The sequence below is a fragment of the Calypte anna genome, chromosome 1 (genome assembly GCF_003957555.1).
Source record: "Calypte anna isolate BGI_N300 chromosome 1, bCalAnn1_v1.p, whole genome shotgun sequence".
Lineage (NCBI taxonomy): Eukaryota > Metazoa > Chordata > Aves > Apodiformes > Trochilidae > Calypte > Calypte anna.
The window spans coordinates 145,259,364-145,276,810 of record NC_044244.1 but is presented as its reverse complement, the minus strand read 5'-3'; the positions used below and the strand labels follow the sequence as shown (position 1 = coordinate 145,276,810).

General features: G+C 40.6%; 1 protein-coding gene across 1 annotated transcript in view; it reads left to right on the top strand.

Annotated features, from left to right (window-relative positions):
- The window catches only part of ITGBL1 (integrin subunit beta like 1), a 136,801-nt gene extending 119,625 nt beyond the window's left edge, over positions 1 to 17,176 (top strand). The window contains exons 9-11 of the mRNA XM_008492645.2: positions 9,470 to 9,616; positions 15,507 to 15,620; positions 17,085 to 17,176. Of these exons, the coding sequence (XP_008490867.1) occupies positions 9,470 to 9,616; positions 15,507 to 15,620; positions 17,085 to 17,176 (353 nt within the window). The remainder of the gene's footprint in view (positions 1 to 9,469; positions 9,617 to 15,506; positions 15,621 to 17,084) is intronic.
- Positions 17,177 to 17,447: the final 271 nt, after the last annotated feature.

Here is a 17,447-nt window from a genome sequence, read left to right as displayed (position 1 = left end):
TTAATTGCTTGCTTTCCAGCCCAGCCATCCATATGATGGTAGAAAGACATGAGGGGAAAGATATGATAAATTAGGGTACAACTGAATGAGACCCTATTACCATGTTTCTGCATGATTGTAGAGAGCCATTCCTTAAAAATTCAGCTGTCCATCACTGCAGTACCAGGAATAGAGACATTACATTTCCACAGACAGAGGTTGCAGGAGGACTCAGCGTAGATTCCACAGCCCTCTGATAATAGAAATGGCTTCATGTAATCATAGAATAGTTTGAATTGGAAGGGGCCTTTGGAGATCAACTTGCCCAAATCCTCTTGCCATGGACAGGGACATCTTTCACTAGATCAGTTTGCTTAAAGCCCCATCCAACCTGACCTTGACTACTTCTAAGGATGGAGCAGCCTCAACTTCCTGGTGCAACCTGTGCCAGTGTATCCACACCCTTATAGTGAACAATTTCTCCCTAATGTCCAATCTAAATCTACCCTCTCTCAGTTTGAAGCCATTGCACCTTGTGATGTCACTAAAGGCCTTGGAAAAAAAATCTTTCATCATCTTTCTTAGAAGCAAGCCTCCTTTAGGTATTAAAAGACAACAATAAGGCCTCCCTGGAGCCTTCTCTTCTCCACACTGAACAAATCCAGCTCTTTCAGACTTTTTTCACAGCAGAGGTGTTCCAGCCCTTTGATGATTTTTGTGGTCCTTCTGTGTGGCCCTTGTGACAGTTCCATGCCTTTCTTGTAATAGGGACCCCAGAACTGCGTGCAGTACTCTAGAGTGGTTCTCACAAGAGCAGAGTGAAGGAGTAGAATCACCTCCCTCAACCTGATTCCCAGATCCTTCCTTCACCTTCCCTTTTCTTTGCGCATCTGCACAAAGGCTTAATATGCTATGGCTGGAGAAAGTATCTCATGCAGCCTTCTATGCCATAATCCCTGTTGTTAATCTTATTTTTCCAATGATGTAAAATTTGCCCAGGTGCATTGCAGTGCTAATCCACAGCAATATTCAACATCACGAGGACAGTTTTGGCTTTGCTTCATTCTTTGAGTCTTTCAGGTGCAAGTTAAGATTTTTTGGTGCATGCACATGACTGGAGACTCATAGTTTTGCCAGCATAACTTCTCTCTTGGCACAGCTATGTCACTGGTGTACATCAGGCTTGATATCTACCTCCGTTGTATCCTGGTGAGACATATTTCTCCCCTCTCCTCCAAGGCCATAGCTATGCTGCTAGTGGCAGATGTGTCTTGAGCTTCCACATGTTAGCTGTTCTACTGCATCCAGATATGTTTTTCAAGGATGTCATTGCTGGTTGCTCCACGTCACTGGGTTGACTGTTCATTATGTTCTGTTCTCTTTTGAGGACTGAGGGCAGGGAGGCAACAAAAATTCAGGACAACAGTAAAGATCAATCTGAAATTGATTTGATGATGCTCTTAACTCCATTCATTTTGATTTGTTCTCTAGACCATCATTGGCCTAGCTGTGAGATCTTATTGCACTAAAGTAGCAGCCATTGAAGGAATAGAATGGAAGCCCTTTTGTGTCCTCTGCATGCTGTTGGTTAGTGCAGGATTATTCTGCTTAAAAGTCCTACATTAAAAAAAACAACACCATAAATAGTACAAAATTCGCTGGGGCTCCTGACAAGTTCTTCACTAAGATTACTAGCAAAGGATGAAATTCATAACAGCTGACTCAGAGAAAGGCCCTTACATATTTCTAGAGATGCCTCATTTTTGTATCGTCTGTGCCACCAGTTAGATGATCAGCTAAGGTTGAGTCTTATGTGATACCTTCTAATATTAGTGATGGATATTTGCACTGTCCTTCACACTAAAAATCAACTAGGCTTCTGTTCATCCCAGTATGACAGTTCTTTGGTAGCAATAGAACACTTTGAGAAGTCTGATTTGTTTGTTTTCAAGTGAGGAAATTCCCTCTGATGACTTTTTAATTATTTTATTTGTTCTGGCCATGGCACATCAACATATAATCCTAACCCTGTAGGGAATCCAACTGTGTAACATTCTGTCACACCCTGTCACATCCTGTCACATCAAAGAAGAAATGCACCTATCTTATATTTTGGTAAAAGGCATTAGCTCTCATTACCTGGAGCTTCTGGTTGTAGTACAAAGGCTTGTAAAAGCTGGAGGAGCTGACTTATTATTGGAGGAAAACCTATTTAGTTGGGTCTGTCTTCACACCTCTAACTGTAGAAAACTGGTGCAGCAAAACTGTACGAGAGACTTTATGTGAGGGGAAGTTAATTTAAAAAAAAAAATCCTCACACAAATTTTCACCAATCAGATACATTCATTTATCTCACTCAGTTGCATTCTCGCATCCACAAGCATCAAAGTGTCTGATTTAAGTAGTTTGGTCAGTATCACTTTTGTGTGACACAAGCAATGGACAAGAGAAGCTGCCCATCGAGTTCTGAGTAGGCCTTTTTTTTTCATCTTGACTGAAACCAACAAACTGTTCTAGACAGATCTTTTATTTCATTTAAAAGCCAACAGTTAGGATGATCCTTTTGACTCTCAATTTTGCTTACTTTCTCCTCTGTACGTTTTAGGCAAATCTTGTGCCTGTTGTCTGTGCTTCCTTGTTTTTTACATTCTTAGGGCACTGCTCTTCTTGTTGGACTCACAAGGAAAGGAATGCCACAAGTTGTGCTCTGTGTCTGTGTTGGACCCATTGTTGCTTGAGCACACAGCCTGCTGCTGACATGTCATCAGGAAAGTCATCATACCATTGCTTTACAACAGTGCAGACCTTCTGGTTTGACAAAATAACTCATTATTCAGTTTTAATGCTGTGAACATGTTGTTGGTTATCAAATCAGGTCAGGGGTTTGACCTCACTCTGGTGTTTCTTCTGGTGCTTACCTACACACTGCCATTCCTATGTCATTCACACCAGTCTTAAGATTTCCTATATAAGTTTCTGTGTCTTGGCAGAGGACAAGGGAATAGCTGTGATTTAGAAGGTGTACATATATTTAAAGGCACACTTTTGAGATTACCAATGTTTTAAACCTTTACAACAGAGATAAAATCTTCCACATCACATTCTCACAATTAGTGAAGGATTCCGGGACTGCATGGTTATCACTAGGATGTAGAATAGATATACTTGCTCTCACAAGGTTGGTATAACTTGCCCCTAATTTCTATGCTTCTTTGAATATAAAATATTTGTTGCTGTCCAGCCAGGCTAAATAATTTTATTCATAGGATGTGCTGCATTATTTTTATATATATATATATATATATATATATATATATATATATATATATATAACTTTATGTTATTCTTGATAAAGATATAAATCAGAAGCTGTGAATTATTTTTTTGTGAAAGTTCTAGGTCCATACTGGAGAAATCCTGAATGACATTTATTTTTGTTATCTGCCCAGTGAAGCAGAAACATGATATTTTGGGATAGTATGTTCTTATGAGGACCACTAAGACCATAGCCATAAAAAGGAGAATTACGATTAATGGTATGCTTCACTAAGCAAATCTAAGCATTAATAACACAATGCCACTGCTGTCAGACAATTTCCTCATTTCTTGCACTAATGTTGCTTCAGAGAAACAGAAGCTTATAAGGCATTTATGGAACTCTCTATTATATCTAAAATGCAAATAAAAATAAAAATCAGTAATCCAGTAATGTTTTTACCATTTTCTTTTAGCATTTTGAGCAGGTTAATGAAACTCCCTCTCCTATAAATATTTCTCCTACGTAGATGGTGTTTATTATTCTCCTATGTTAATAATATAATTGAAATATTTTTATCATTGTCCTGTAATAAAAAAAAAAAGATCCTTCTATTTAAATACTAAAAGAAGCATGTATTTTCTGTATTGTTCTAAACGCATTATGCTGAGATTTTTCTTATGCTTTTCACATTCCTAGTACACTTTTAAACTTGTTAGTTTTCATCCAGTTATAGATACTTGGGTTGGTTATTTTTTTTCCCTATCATATCTGTTTTATTCACAACAAATATTCTCATTTACGTTGGTTGCTATCTATTTCATCTTTCTTTGACTATACAGTCTTCTACTTCCTAAATCCTAGCATCTCTCCACCATTAGACCTGGGTGGATCTCTCTTACTGTAGAAAAATGTTGTTGGTCTATCAGATAAATTGTTCATACAGGACAAGCAAAATCATATTTTTATAGCTGAAGTTTTATTTCCTCCATGTATTGTATCCATATTCTATTAGTTTGAAAAACTTGTTGTCTTGTGGTGACAAATTTTGTTTGGGGCTGGCCTCAGTTTGCCCTTCATGAACACCATCTGGTTTTAATCAGTCTACTAATATGAATCAGCTTCCTCTGTAGTGATTACTTCACCTTTTTCATCATGCAGTCATTCCCAAATAGTGCTGCCTTTTGTATTAGAAAATTGTCATGAAGGTTTCTTTAGGAATTCTTAGCAGCAATTGCATGAGTTCCTCACTACCACATAGTTGTATTTCCAGGCATGGTAAGAAATAATTCAGCCTCATGTCTGGGTTGATTTGGGTTATTATGGACCTCTGTTACAATTTGTCATGGCTTTCATTGTTGCTGCATTCATATTTCACTTTTAAATCTTGTGGTTATTAGATTTATTGATATTTCTAAAATAAGTGATAGAATCTTTAACTTCATCTTTTTCTGTCATTTGCTTCTCCCCCATCATGGTCTCTCTTCTTTGACTGGAGATTAATGTTTAAAACACTATTATATATTTGAATGTTCATTAACACAGATTTATATGGATTAAGATCTATAGTCTCAAAGCCATTTCAATATGCCATTTACTCATGATTTAAAGTCTTTTATGCTAAAAGTGAATTGATGATAGACCACACTTTCTAGTCAATCTGCTCAATCTGAAGAGTTAGATCAGTATTTTATCATGCTACCCAATTCAGTTGGGCTGGACTTCTTCAATTAGAGATTTCTTTTTTCCCCTTTGCTCTGTGATTGCTGTATTCTTGAATCTTGTACTCCTCAATGAAAGGAATTGGATTCAGATCTGAAAGAACCTATGAGCAATTGCTGCCCTTGCTTATAATTTTGAGAGTCTGAGTTTTTTGAGAGAAAGTGTTTTTTGTCATGTTTTGGTCTTTTCTTCTGGTCATCTTGTTTGGACACCTTCAGAAAAAATGCAAAGAGCTTCTGCAAGGAGAATTTACACAACTAAATTGTGTAAAGCAGTTCTGTTCAATATCTTCATTGATGATTTAGATGAGGGGATTGAGTCCATCATCAGCAAATTTGCAGACGACACTAAGCTGGGGGGAGTTTTGATCAACTAGAAGGCAGGAGGGCTCTGCAGAGGGACCTGGACAGACTGGAGCGTTGGGCTGATTCCAATGGGATGAGGTTCAACACGGCCACGTGCCGGGTCCTGCACTTTGGCCACAACAACCCCATGCAGCGCTACAGGCTGGGCACAGAGTGGCTGGAGAGCAGCCAGGCAGAAAGGGACCTGGGAGTCTGCATTGACAAGAAACTGAACATGAGCCAGCAGTGTGCCCAGGTGGCCAAGAAGGCCAATGGCATCCTGGCCTGTATCAAAAACAGCGTCACCAGCAGGTCCAGGGAGGTGATTCTTCCCCTGTACTCAGCGCTGGTTAGGCCACACCTCGAGTACTGTGTCCAGTTCTGGGCCCCTCAGTTTAAGAAGGATGTAGAGGTCCTGGAACAGGTCCAAAGGAGGGCAACCAGGCTGGTGAAGGGACTCGAGCACAGGCCCTATGAGGAGAGGCTGAGAGAGCTGGGGCTGTTCAGCCTGAAGAAGAGGAGGCTCAGGAGAGACCTCATCACTCTCTACAGCTACCTGAAAGGAGGGGGTAGCCAGGGGGGGGTTGGTCTCTTTTGCCAGACAACTTTCAACAAGACAAGAGGGCACGGTCTTAAGTTGTGCCAGGGGAGGTTTAGGTTAGATATTAGAAAGAATTTCTTTATCGAGAGAGTGATCAAGCATTGGAATGGGCTGCCCAGGGAAGTAGTGGATTCTCCTTCCCTGGAGATATTTAGAAAGAGACTGGATGTGGCACTCAGTGCCATGGTCTAGCAACTGCAATGGTCGTTCAAGGGTTGAACTTGATGATCTCTGAGGTCCCTTCCAACCCAGCCAATTCTATGATTCTATGAATCAGAGGTTAGTACACACTGAAGACATCAAGGAGTTAAATATTTGCACACTCAACACCACAACAGGCATCCAAAGAGCTGCAGGTTCCTGAGCTCATGTCATCTGGGAGTAAATATTATTTTGGTAAAATAGATTCCTTGAGACTAAAAAATTTGTTATGTTTTGGGGATTTATATGGCATAAAGGAGAAGAGGAATGGTCAGATCAGGAAAATGCACGTCAAACTTTTGTATGGTAAACTGTTAATTCTGTTTGCTGCAAATTAATCAATTATTCATTATCTTTTTATTTGACTTGTGTAAAGGCTTTACCGATATAATCACTCCCCACATTCTATAAAACATAATGATTATACAAGAAAAATTATACAAAGTTACATTCTCAGTTAAATAACTGTGGATTTCTTAACGTTCATTGCTAAAATGAGTACAAGTGTTTGTAGCCCCACAAATTACTTTCCAACACGAGCATCCAGTTGTGTTTTGCTCTTCAGTGGCTGAGGTAGTCTCAAATTTAATCTATATGTTATTAGGAAAAATTAATAAGGCAGATAAAAATACTTCGGCAGAAGCTTTAAGAAGTTAAAGTAGCATGCCATCTACCTGAAAGGAGCATATGGGAGTAAATATGTTTGTTTTCTGACTCTTACATTTTGTACTTGTTTCCCAATCTAATGCTGAATCTAGAGTAGCATCAAGCTTCTATTGTTCCTAATTATAAGTTTTTAGTATTGGATCCGTGTTAAATGCATATGTGTAAATTTGTAATCGCTGAACATCACTTGCAGAAGTAGGCAGGAAGACTGTCATAGGACTGTGTTATTGTTAGGGTAGAAAGTCATATAGGTAGTAAGATTGAAAAAAAACATGAATACACAGTCTAGGGTACAAAAATTATTCTGAACACCTAGATCATGCTAAATAGCAACTCCAAGACTGGAGCTTCCAGCATTTTCTAACCTGATTTAATAACATATTTGGCTATCAGTAAAATATTAAGGTATTCTACTTATAGTAAAGTGCAAGATTTGTTTCTGTGCTGTCTCCTGGTTTACAATGTCATGTTCAGTGTTGCCCTATGAGAATTTCATAAATTAGGAAAATAAAATAGCTCATTTGCTTCCCTGCAACCTACTGCTCAATGCTTTGACAGATACTCCTACTGCTTGTTCCCTTCCTTTCAGCCCATGCTCCTAAATTATCCCAGTCCCCTTGTTTCCATTCCCTTGCCCTACATAATAGGTGGGATTGGACAAAAGTCACTGGTATGTGTAACTGGATTCTTTCAAGTTCAGTAAACTGATTAGCTAAGGAATGATCTTCTCTACTGCAGAAACTTAATGATGAGAAGTGAAATTCTGGCTTGGACACATTTCTTACTACTTTTTTCTGTTTTCCATTTCTGTATTCTTGTCTACATTTGTTGTTGCTTTTCACTTCTTCTTTGCCAGATTTCCCCCTCAGTTTACTGTTCAACATATTTTACTTTTTATTATCTTTATACAAATAATCCTGAAAAACAATCTGTTTCATCTTTTTTTTTCTCATTTTAAAAAATATTGATTAGAGGTTCTAGTCTCTATATTTTACCTGTCTTCTGGTGTTTCTTTGACTTTTCCCTCACTTGTCATTACCTGTCCATGTTTCCTTAACATTTCAGAGTGTATTCCTCTCCACTTGCCCTCCATTTTATTTTTTTTTTCTTATTCCTCTTTTCTTTCTGTCCTATCTCCCATATTACTGATCATCTTTTGATAGATCTTTCCTTGCTACTGTATTCTTCCTTTGCCTGTCCATCTTCCTTCTCATTCAATTTTCTTGTCTTCATAAAGGAATTGAAATCTCTGTGTCCCTGTGGGGAGACTACAGCCTACCCATTCTTCAAAGCCCTTCCCTGGGACCATACAAGCATGTACTCTGGAGATTGCTCTGGTCTCTTTCTCCTTCCTGCTCCTTCCTCAGCGTTTCACTACAGGATCGGGCATGGAAGTACTGAACCTTCTAAGCTGGTGATCTGGGATACTTTTCTGGAGAAGAGATGCAGAAGAGAAACAAGATGCTGTTAGAGTTACGAGAGGAATTCCTAACAGGCAGCCAATTGGGTTATGTTCAACCAACTTTAGCAATTGCATGAGACCCTGGGGAAATTACATTCATCTTGTACTATATGACTTTATCTATTGTAATTGCAAAGGATGTTGTGTGCAGGCTTTGCACTTCAGCTTCTCCATGCACTGCAGCAGAAAACCAGCATTCCTGGGATGCTGAAGAAGATGGCAGCTTTAGCTCTTTTGCCTGTTCTGTGTGCTGCTTTCAGCCCTGAGCTGAGGTCTGCTTCTTCAGGTGATAGTATGGGACATGCAGGTGAGATTTCAGCACTGGCCTGCAGGATTAACTCTGGTCACAACAACCTCATGCAATGCTACACTCTTGGGGAGCAGTGGAGGGAAAGCTCCCAGGCAGCATCTGATGGTGCTGGTCAACAGCCAGATGAATATGAGCCAGCAGTGTGCCCAGGTGGCCAAAAAAGGCCAACAGCATCCTGGCTTGTATCAGGAACAGTGTGGCCAGCAGGAGAAGGGAAGTGATTGTGGCCCTGTACTCAGCACTGGTGAGGCTGCACCTCAAGTACTGTGTCCAGTTGTGGGCCCCTCACTACAAGAAAGATTTTGGGGTGCTGGAGTTTAGAGAAGGGCAGGGAGCTGGTGAAGGGTTCGGAGAACAAGTGCTGTGAGGAGAGGCTGAGGGAGTTGGGAGTGTTTAGTTTGGAGACGAGGAGGCTGAGAGGAGACCTCATTGCTCTCTACAAGTAGCAGAAAGGAGGTTGTAGGGAGGTGGGTGCTGGCCCCTTCTCTCAAGTAGATAGCAGTAGAACCAGAGGAAATGGCCTGAAGTTGTACCAAGGGAGGTTTAGACTAGGTATTAGGAAGAATTTCTTTACTGGGAGAGTAGTCAGGTGCAGTAATGGGCTGCCCAGGGAGGTGTTGGATTCACCATCCCTGAAGGCATTTAAAACGCTGTAGATGAGGCACTTCAGGACATGCTCTAGTGGGTGTGGTGACACAGGTATTGATAATTATATTTTTTTTATTTATTTTGGGGAGTGTTGATAGATGCTGTGATCTTAGAGGACTTAACATAAGAATGAAAGGACTGAAGAAGACCATCCTACCCGGATGCTGTTCTGTCTGTTTATCCCATAGCATGCACTTCATACTGCAGAACCCTTAACATGATCTCAGCAGTGACTGCATTCTGCTTGGTTTGCCCATAACCAACTCTGGTGTCATTACAGGCCATGGTATCTGCTCATGTGGCCGATGCATTTGCCAGGAGGGATGGTTTGGGAAGTTGTGCCAGCATTCAAGAGAGTGCAACATGACTGAGGAGGAGAGCAGAAGTCTCTGCGAGTCAGCGGATGGCGTGCTGTGCTCTGGGAAAGGTAAGAGCAGACAGCTCCACCACCTCAAACACCCTCTGTACCTGGTCGTGGAAAATGAACATGCTCTGGAAGACTGTTGTGATACCCTTTCTTACAAAGGCACCTGTTAATAAAAAGATTTTGGGCTCTGTAATGCCAAATTTTCATTGTTTCATTTTGTCGCACACCCACCGCGGCCATACATGCTTAGCAGTGTTGCTCTCCTATGCAATATGTAAATAGCATTTAATGTCCTGCATGTGTTTATCTGATGGTCTGCATCCAGTTTGAAGGACAGGGGCACTAACCTGCAGTAACACTTGCATGTAATATCTCAGACAGCAGCAAGTTACTTAATAGTAACACTTGGCATGCTTAGTCACCTCCCCTCCCCAACAAAGAAAAGGTGGAGATCTGCAGCCTCCATAACCATGTCCCACAGACTCTATCATTTACTAATTTTTATTCAGGTAATTGCCTTAGCTTCAGTCCAGCCATAAAAAATTGCCACAAGGAGGAATAAAATATAGAAAATCTTGATAATTATCTGGAATTGTTCTCTGCGGTTCTTACCTTGGAGTCTTTTAGGCTAGGAAATTGCATTACTGGAAAGAGGGCTTTTTAGCATAGTGGAAAATGTCTATTTTTGTATACAACCATTTTATGATTGTATAATATGTCTTAAAGAGAAAAGACAAAAAATGGGTGGTGGGTCTGGGTGGAGGCTAGAACTCACTCACACCAGACTGGATGTGCCATTTCCTCTGATCATGCATTCCTTGCAGAGGCAGAAAAAACTTGCTAGATGGAATAAAACCACCCCAAACAGTTAGGAGCTTTCTGCATCAGGCAGATTTCCCATTGTTCCTTTCATTCAGAAATTCAAATGGGGTCTCCATCCTGGCCACCTTCCATCTGTATCATCAATGGGCAGAATTTTTCCACCCTGCTCTTTTTATCTGAGTTTTTTAATTACCCAGTCATCAAAATGTTATAGAAAATGAATAAGTTTCTGTTTCTCTATTGTTTCAAGAATATGTGCCTATCTTTAAATTAGTGTATGGGTAAGAGGGTGCTGAGTTGCTGGCAAAATTAGTTACTCTATTTTACCAAAGAATTTGACTTTCCTTCTCTTAGTCTTGTTCTCCCTGTGATTTTTTAATTTTTTTTTTTTTGATAAACTGTGAAGGTAGCAAATGCGCTTCAGATTAACAAAATATAGTACTTAAGGTTCTAAATAATGAACATGAAAAATTATGTTGAATTTTAAAATACGCATATCATCTGCTACTTTATCTGTGCGGATGGCTCAGAGATCTTTATTCCAACCTGTGGGTCTTCCTTTAAGAACAGTTAGCTGTGAGCACTTATACCAAGACTACAAGTTACTCTGGGTCTTTGTAAGCAGATAATCTGGCAGGAATTTGCAGGCACATTGAGGATTTCTTTCCCCTGTGCTGGCCATGCTGCCCAGAGTGTGGATTTAGATCTGGTCACTAATATAGGCTGGAGGAGATATGGGTTAGAGCAACTTAAATTGTTGCTCTAGGTTGTAATCAGCTGCAGGCAGGTAATGCTTTTCCACCTGGCCACATGAATGGAGGCTCTAAGGGCCCAGCTTTTTTGATGTATCAGTGCACAGCATCCACTTTCTATAGGAACTACAGACCTGACACCAAGTCCATATGAAGCAGGACTAGTAATGCATTTTGTTTGTTTGTTTATTTATTAAGTTTTTTGGTCTCTAAGCACAGATAAGCTTCCTGACATCACAGAATATCAGGTTGGAAGGTACCTCAAGGATCATCTGTTCCCACCCTTCTGGGTAATACTATAGTTTATATGGGGTGTCTCAGCACCCTGTTGAGCTGAGATTTAAAAATGACCAAAGTGAGGGAATCCACCACTTCCCTTGGGAGACCATTCTAATGTTTGACTGTCCTCATGGTAAAAAATTTACCTCTTGTGTCCAACTGGAAGCTCCCTGGGAGCAACTTGTGCCCATATCCCTTGTCTTATCCATGTGTCTCCTTGTAAATAGGGAGTCTCCATCTTCTTTGTAGCCAACTTTTAAGTACTGGAACATCATAAAGTCTCCCTGTATGTTGAAAGGTTGCCCTGAAGATGGTCAGTGTAATAAAGCTGTATCAAATTGGATGCTCTAGCATCTTTATTATAGGAAGACCTTGTCATATGTGTTATCCCAGCATATAAACACCTATGTAATGTAACTTCCAGGAGTGTGTGGACAGTGAACATCCCAGGAGGCTATTCTTTCCTGTCTCTTCTCTGAGCAGGTTGGGGATGCCAGGCAAAGAGAGTCTAATTGCTTGTAACTTTTATTTCTATACTTAGCTTTTTTTGTTTGCTTGTGTTGTGTTTAGGTTTTTTGTTTGTTTGTTTTGGGGGGGGGGGGTTGGGTTTTTTTTTTGGTTGGGTTTTTTGTTTGGTTGTTTGTTTTTGGGTTCTATTATTGTTGTTGTTGGGTTGGGGTTTTTTATGGCAATTTTATTTTGATGCTTAAACATGTATCTGGAAATCATACTTTAAAATGTTTAAAGTATGACCAGTATTATCCAGAGAGCAAAATGACAAATTATTCTTTCTATTTCATTACATTGAGCTATAAGTAACCATTACTGGTCAAATAAAAGGGCATTTTGAAACCCTGCACTAATGATGGTTATTCCATCTTTGCTGGAAACCCAGCCAAGATATGCAAGTGCTGTAATGGATTGAGGGAGCTTGAGTTTCTTAATGTCAGATTTCATAGACTCTGAGGAGTCCTGATTTTCAGCAGATAACTGCTGAACACTTTCAGCAAATTGCACTCTTAATGTAAGCAAAGTTGGACCTCCACATTTTGAAGCTGCTCTCAAAATCTTGGCTTGCTAACTACATGACTTGTAGCAAAAACTCTTCCCAAGGAAAACAGCAACACCCACCATGCTGCTGCCTCCCTGGCAGTAAATGTAGGACTGCAGATGGCTACTGTAATGGTTCAGGATGAGGGCTAAGTAATGAGCCAAAACTCATCCAAAAGGATCTGGCCGGGATCCCAGGGAACACCCCGCAACTCATTAGACTGCTTTTAATTAAACTGAGGAGCCTCCCAGAGCAGCGTGCTCTGTCCAGGAAAAAGACTTGATACATTCATTCTCCCTAACAGACTTTACATTATAGAGCTCAGACTTCCTTGGTTGGCTTGGTGTTAAATTTGCTGTGTCTTCTGCAAAATAGTTTTAAACATTGCGGGCATCCATCGGTGGCATTATCAGTGCTTGCTTGTTCAGAATCACATCAGGTTTCTTACAGTGTCATGCTCCTATTAACTGCTGGTTTTCACTAGAATTCTCATACTATTCATCATTATTTCCAGCTGTCAATATCTTATAGTTTGCATAAACAGACACTCGGTTTAAATTACCCTCGAATATGTCTTAGTGCATCTCTCACATAGGAGCCATGTGACATGTTTGCTGTCCTCCTCTGCCTCTTTATTACAAAGGCAGTTTTTCTCTTTGTAGGCAACATCAGTATTTTCCGTGCCCATGGCTCAGTAAGCAATGCTCAGAGCTCACAGAAAAAGGAGATGCTTAATGAAATACTCCCTTCCCCAAATGTTCCAGTCACTGGCTCTTCCTGTATATGTTTACATGTTCCATATGTTGCAAGTTAAAACAACATTTCTCTAAAATTAGGCAATCAGTTAATTTTTGTCAACTTACATTAAAGGCTAAATTACTTTAATTTTTAATTAAAAAAATAGATACTCTACTGAGGCTGTTCTGAAATTTTAAATAAATGGTTTTCAGTGATCAGAGACACTCCAGTATCTATGGGAAAACCTTGGGAAAAATTGGTTGGTATTGAAAAATCCATGTTTTTTAAAAAATATATGTTTGATCTTTTACTATGGCTTTTATTTAGAATTCACCAGAAACAACTGAAAGATGAAAAAGCGTGATTTTATACACTTTCGCTCAGGACTTGTTAAGTAACCCATGAGTTCTGTTTAGGTTATATCCTGACACAACCAAAATTCCTTCTGTGTGTTTTTCTTTAAACATTGGTGACTGTGTACTGGAATAATGCTGGAAATGTTGCAAGAGGGTGGGATTTTCAACAGCACATAATTAATTTATAAGCACATTCTGCTAAAGGTCAACAGCTTCTTCGATGATTTTTAAAACTTTTTTTTAATAAGCTCCACCTCCCATAATTGAAAATTATGTGCATATTCTTTGCTATAATTTGTTTGGCTCTGGAGATTCTTGTATGGATTTGTGCTGTAACCAGTTCTTAGGGCTTCACAAAAGCTCTTCTGCTCAGCAGTTACTGAGCATTTGCTGTTTGTCTGTATAGGGTCAGGCAGCTGAGGATGGGCTCTGTACAAGCCAACTTTCTTCAGGTGGGTGTTGGAAACAGCAAGGGGGAATTACCATCTGCTAGTGGCATTTCTAGTTGCAGAAAAGCCTCTCTCCCCCCCTTTTCAGGCTGCAGGCTTCCTGACACATGATTGCCTGGGGACAACTCTCCCTTTCCTGCATTTGTAGCCATGAACCTGTAGTGAAATGAGGCAACCAGGTGCCACTAATTGCCAGGGAGTGGCATGAGCTTGTGTCAAGCCCACCTGTGCCTAATTAGGGTGGGCCCCCACTGCGCATGAGCAGGACCAGGGGGCCAATAAAAGGTGAGTCCTGAAGCACAGGCTCAGCTCAGTCCTGAGCACGTCTGCAGAGAGGTCAGTTGCTCTTGGAGCACTGTATTACCTTCATTGCGCTACTAGCGCTCATCGCCCTCAGGGTGAGGCTCTGAGGAGTCTCAAACCCAGGGCTTCGGCATTGCAGTACTGGGTCTTAGCTGGCTGCGCCATCGGAGCAGTGGGCGATGAGCGCTAGTGGCGCAATGAAGGTAATACAGTGCTCCAAGAATGACTGACCTCTCTGCAAAGCATGCTCAGGACTGAGCTGAGCTTGTGTCTTCGGCCTTACCTTTTATTGGCCCCCTGGTCCTGCTCATGCGCAGTGGGGGCCCGCCCTAATTGGGCACAGGTGGGCTTGACATAAGCCCATGCTCACTCCCTGGCAATTAGTGGCACCTGGTTGCCTCATTTCACTACATGAACCTTCTCCTGAAGGTAGGGATGTCTTTGAGTCTCCCTTATAGGGAAGTGTCTGGTGCTCAGTGGGTAATGGCATCACCCAAATATCACCTTAAAGTCCCTCCTTTCCCTGCAGGGGTGAGACCTGACATCCCTTGAGGAGAAGGAAAGCATTCCCATGTTATCCCAACAAGGGGCACTGGGGTACTCTGCAGGAATGAGCAAAATGCTGAACTGCCATTACATGCACAAACTCTTTCTGACTTAGAGCAAATGTTTAGTAATTCTGCAGGAGGTAGAGTAGCTTAATTCATGGTGATGAGGAATTCGGAGGTCTAAATGCTAGTCTTAGGCAGCTCTGGTCTTTTGTGAATTCACATTCTAGGGTTTGAAATGAGGAGGGACATTTTCTTCCTGGGCACGATTTCATTGCCTTCAGTAATAATGGGTCAGAGAAAAACTGAGCTTTTCTAGTAAAAAAAAAAAAAAAAATTACTGCAAAGAGTAGCCCTGATTGTAGGTCTCTGGAACCAAAGGGAAGCTTCAAAATGTGAGTGCTGATTAAGTGAAATAGCAGAATCGAAGCATTAGTAGAAATGTCCCACCTTACTCTCTCTCAACCCAAAAGAATCCTTCTTGTTCAAAAAGCTTTCAGCTTGATGATTTTCTTTTATGCAATAGCTTCTTAGGCAGCAATTTTGTGCAGGCAGGTATCTGTGTATGTGTGCACGTGTGTGTCCAGGAATGTTATTTTCTAGTCTGAAAACGACTGTGAGAAATAATTATTTTTTTTGTGTGTGATTTCAGGTTCCTGCCACTGTGGAAAGTGCATCTGTTCACCACAGGAATGGTACATTTCAGGTGATTTCTGTGAATGTGATGACAGAGACTGTGACAAACACGACGGTCTCATTTGCACAGGTGCAGTACAGGCTAACATGCCATTGCTCTAAGGAACAAACTGTGTTGATGGGAATTATCTTAGACAAGATATCTTAGTTTTCTCCACTGATGGAGGAAGTGAATTTGCTGGTTATTCAAACCTGCTATAATTCTTTGCTCATGAGGGGTGATAATCAGCTTCAGGTTTCAAAACAACATTTGAAAGACTGAGTATGAATTTAAATAAGCAAGCCTGCAATGAAATCCACCAATAATTTTCACTGCAAGAGGCTAGTAGTTACTGCTTTTTGACAAAGGGTGTACCGTGTGAGCACTGTGATCGTGAGATTTCTTTAATTTTTGTTCTCTAACTGGACCCTTTATCTGTGTATCATGTATTTAAGTCACAGACAAAATTCACTTGTCTGATCTTAGGTAGGCGAAAGACATAGCTGTGTGGGTTAAGAGAGCTTCCTGGCAATCAGACAGTTCTCAGTGGGAGGCTGAAATACCTGACAGTTTTTCTTATGATGTGATGGCTGGTGATTAAAGTGGCTTCACCTTAACATTGTCTGAGAGTTCAGGTGGCAGATGCAGCTAGAGATGGGCAGGCTGCCAGCAAACCCTCACCACTAATCTAGTGGCAAGAGGAAGCATGGGAATTCCTAAAATAACTCACTAGCTGCTTCCTTTTAACAAATGTTTAGAAAAACCTTTGCTAAGCAATTACTAGGTGTGGAGGTAATCTGCAAGGCATGGGAGAGTGTGAGGGCTGATGGCAGTAACTTGTGTTGTGTAGCCAGTCCATGATAAAGTCACAGGTCTTCCTCATAAAGCCAGCAGAAAGAGGACCTCACACTGGAAACCCAGGCTGTAAAGCTCTCGGCCTGAGCATCATGGAGAGATGGCCTCATGACCTGAGTCATGAAAAATACTGAAATAAAATGAACACATGGATCTCACTACTTAAGGTTTCCTTGATGCAATATAGTGCCAATACATTTTTCGTCTAATAGAGAGTATGAGTCCTGTTTATTTGTGCTGGACTTCTGAGAACTCAAGTTTAATTTTTTTCATGTTCAAAGTGATGTTTTATTGCTATTCTGCCTGTACCTTTTTTATGTCTTGTTCTTTCTGCATAACAGTTAAAAAGTAATCTTCTTCTCCCTTGTACCTGGAGGCAGAATGTGAGCACTGAGCCTCAACAGCTGGGTACAAATAGTGGTGACATAATTATAATATTTGTCATTCTGCTGATGGAATTATTGACAGAATGCTATTAATGCTTTCTAAGTGTAGGTTTGGGGTGGCTTTTAATGCAATGGTACAGTAATTGCTTCCTTCCAAAGGAGAGGAAAAAAAAAAAAAGAAAAAAAAAAGAGGTGGGGGCAACAGTACAGGAACAATTCAGCTACTTTAGAATGGCTTTTTACTTCCTATAAAGCACATTTCAGTGTAGTACATTTCAATTATGATAATTGCCCTTTATTCATTCTGTTCTAGGCAATGGTGTTTGTAGCTGTGGAAACTGTGAGTGCTGGGAAGGATGGAATGGAAATGCTTGTGAAATCTGGCTGGGGAAAGAATACCCTTAACAAAGGACATCAGAGACTGGGGGAGTTGTTTTGTTGTTTGTTTTTTTTTTCCTTTAGGCTGCTAGAACATTTAATATCAGAAGTGCTCTGTGTGGATGTGGGTGTGCACACACACACATGTACATGAGTGTAAATGATTTAGAATGCCCATTTGATGGTCTGCTCCTTAACAAAATTGATGACAAAACTAAGACAAGACATAATTAAAAATCACTTGGAAGCAGGACAGTCCAAGCTCTAGAAGGTAAAGTCATAAAGTGCAGGCCCTGGA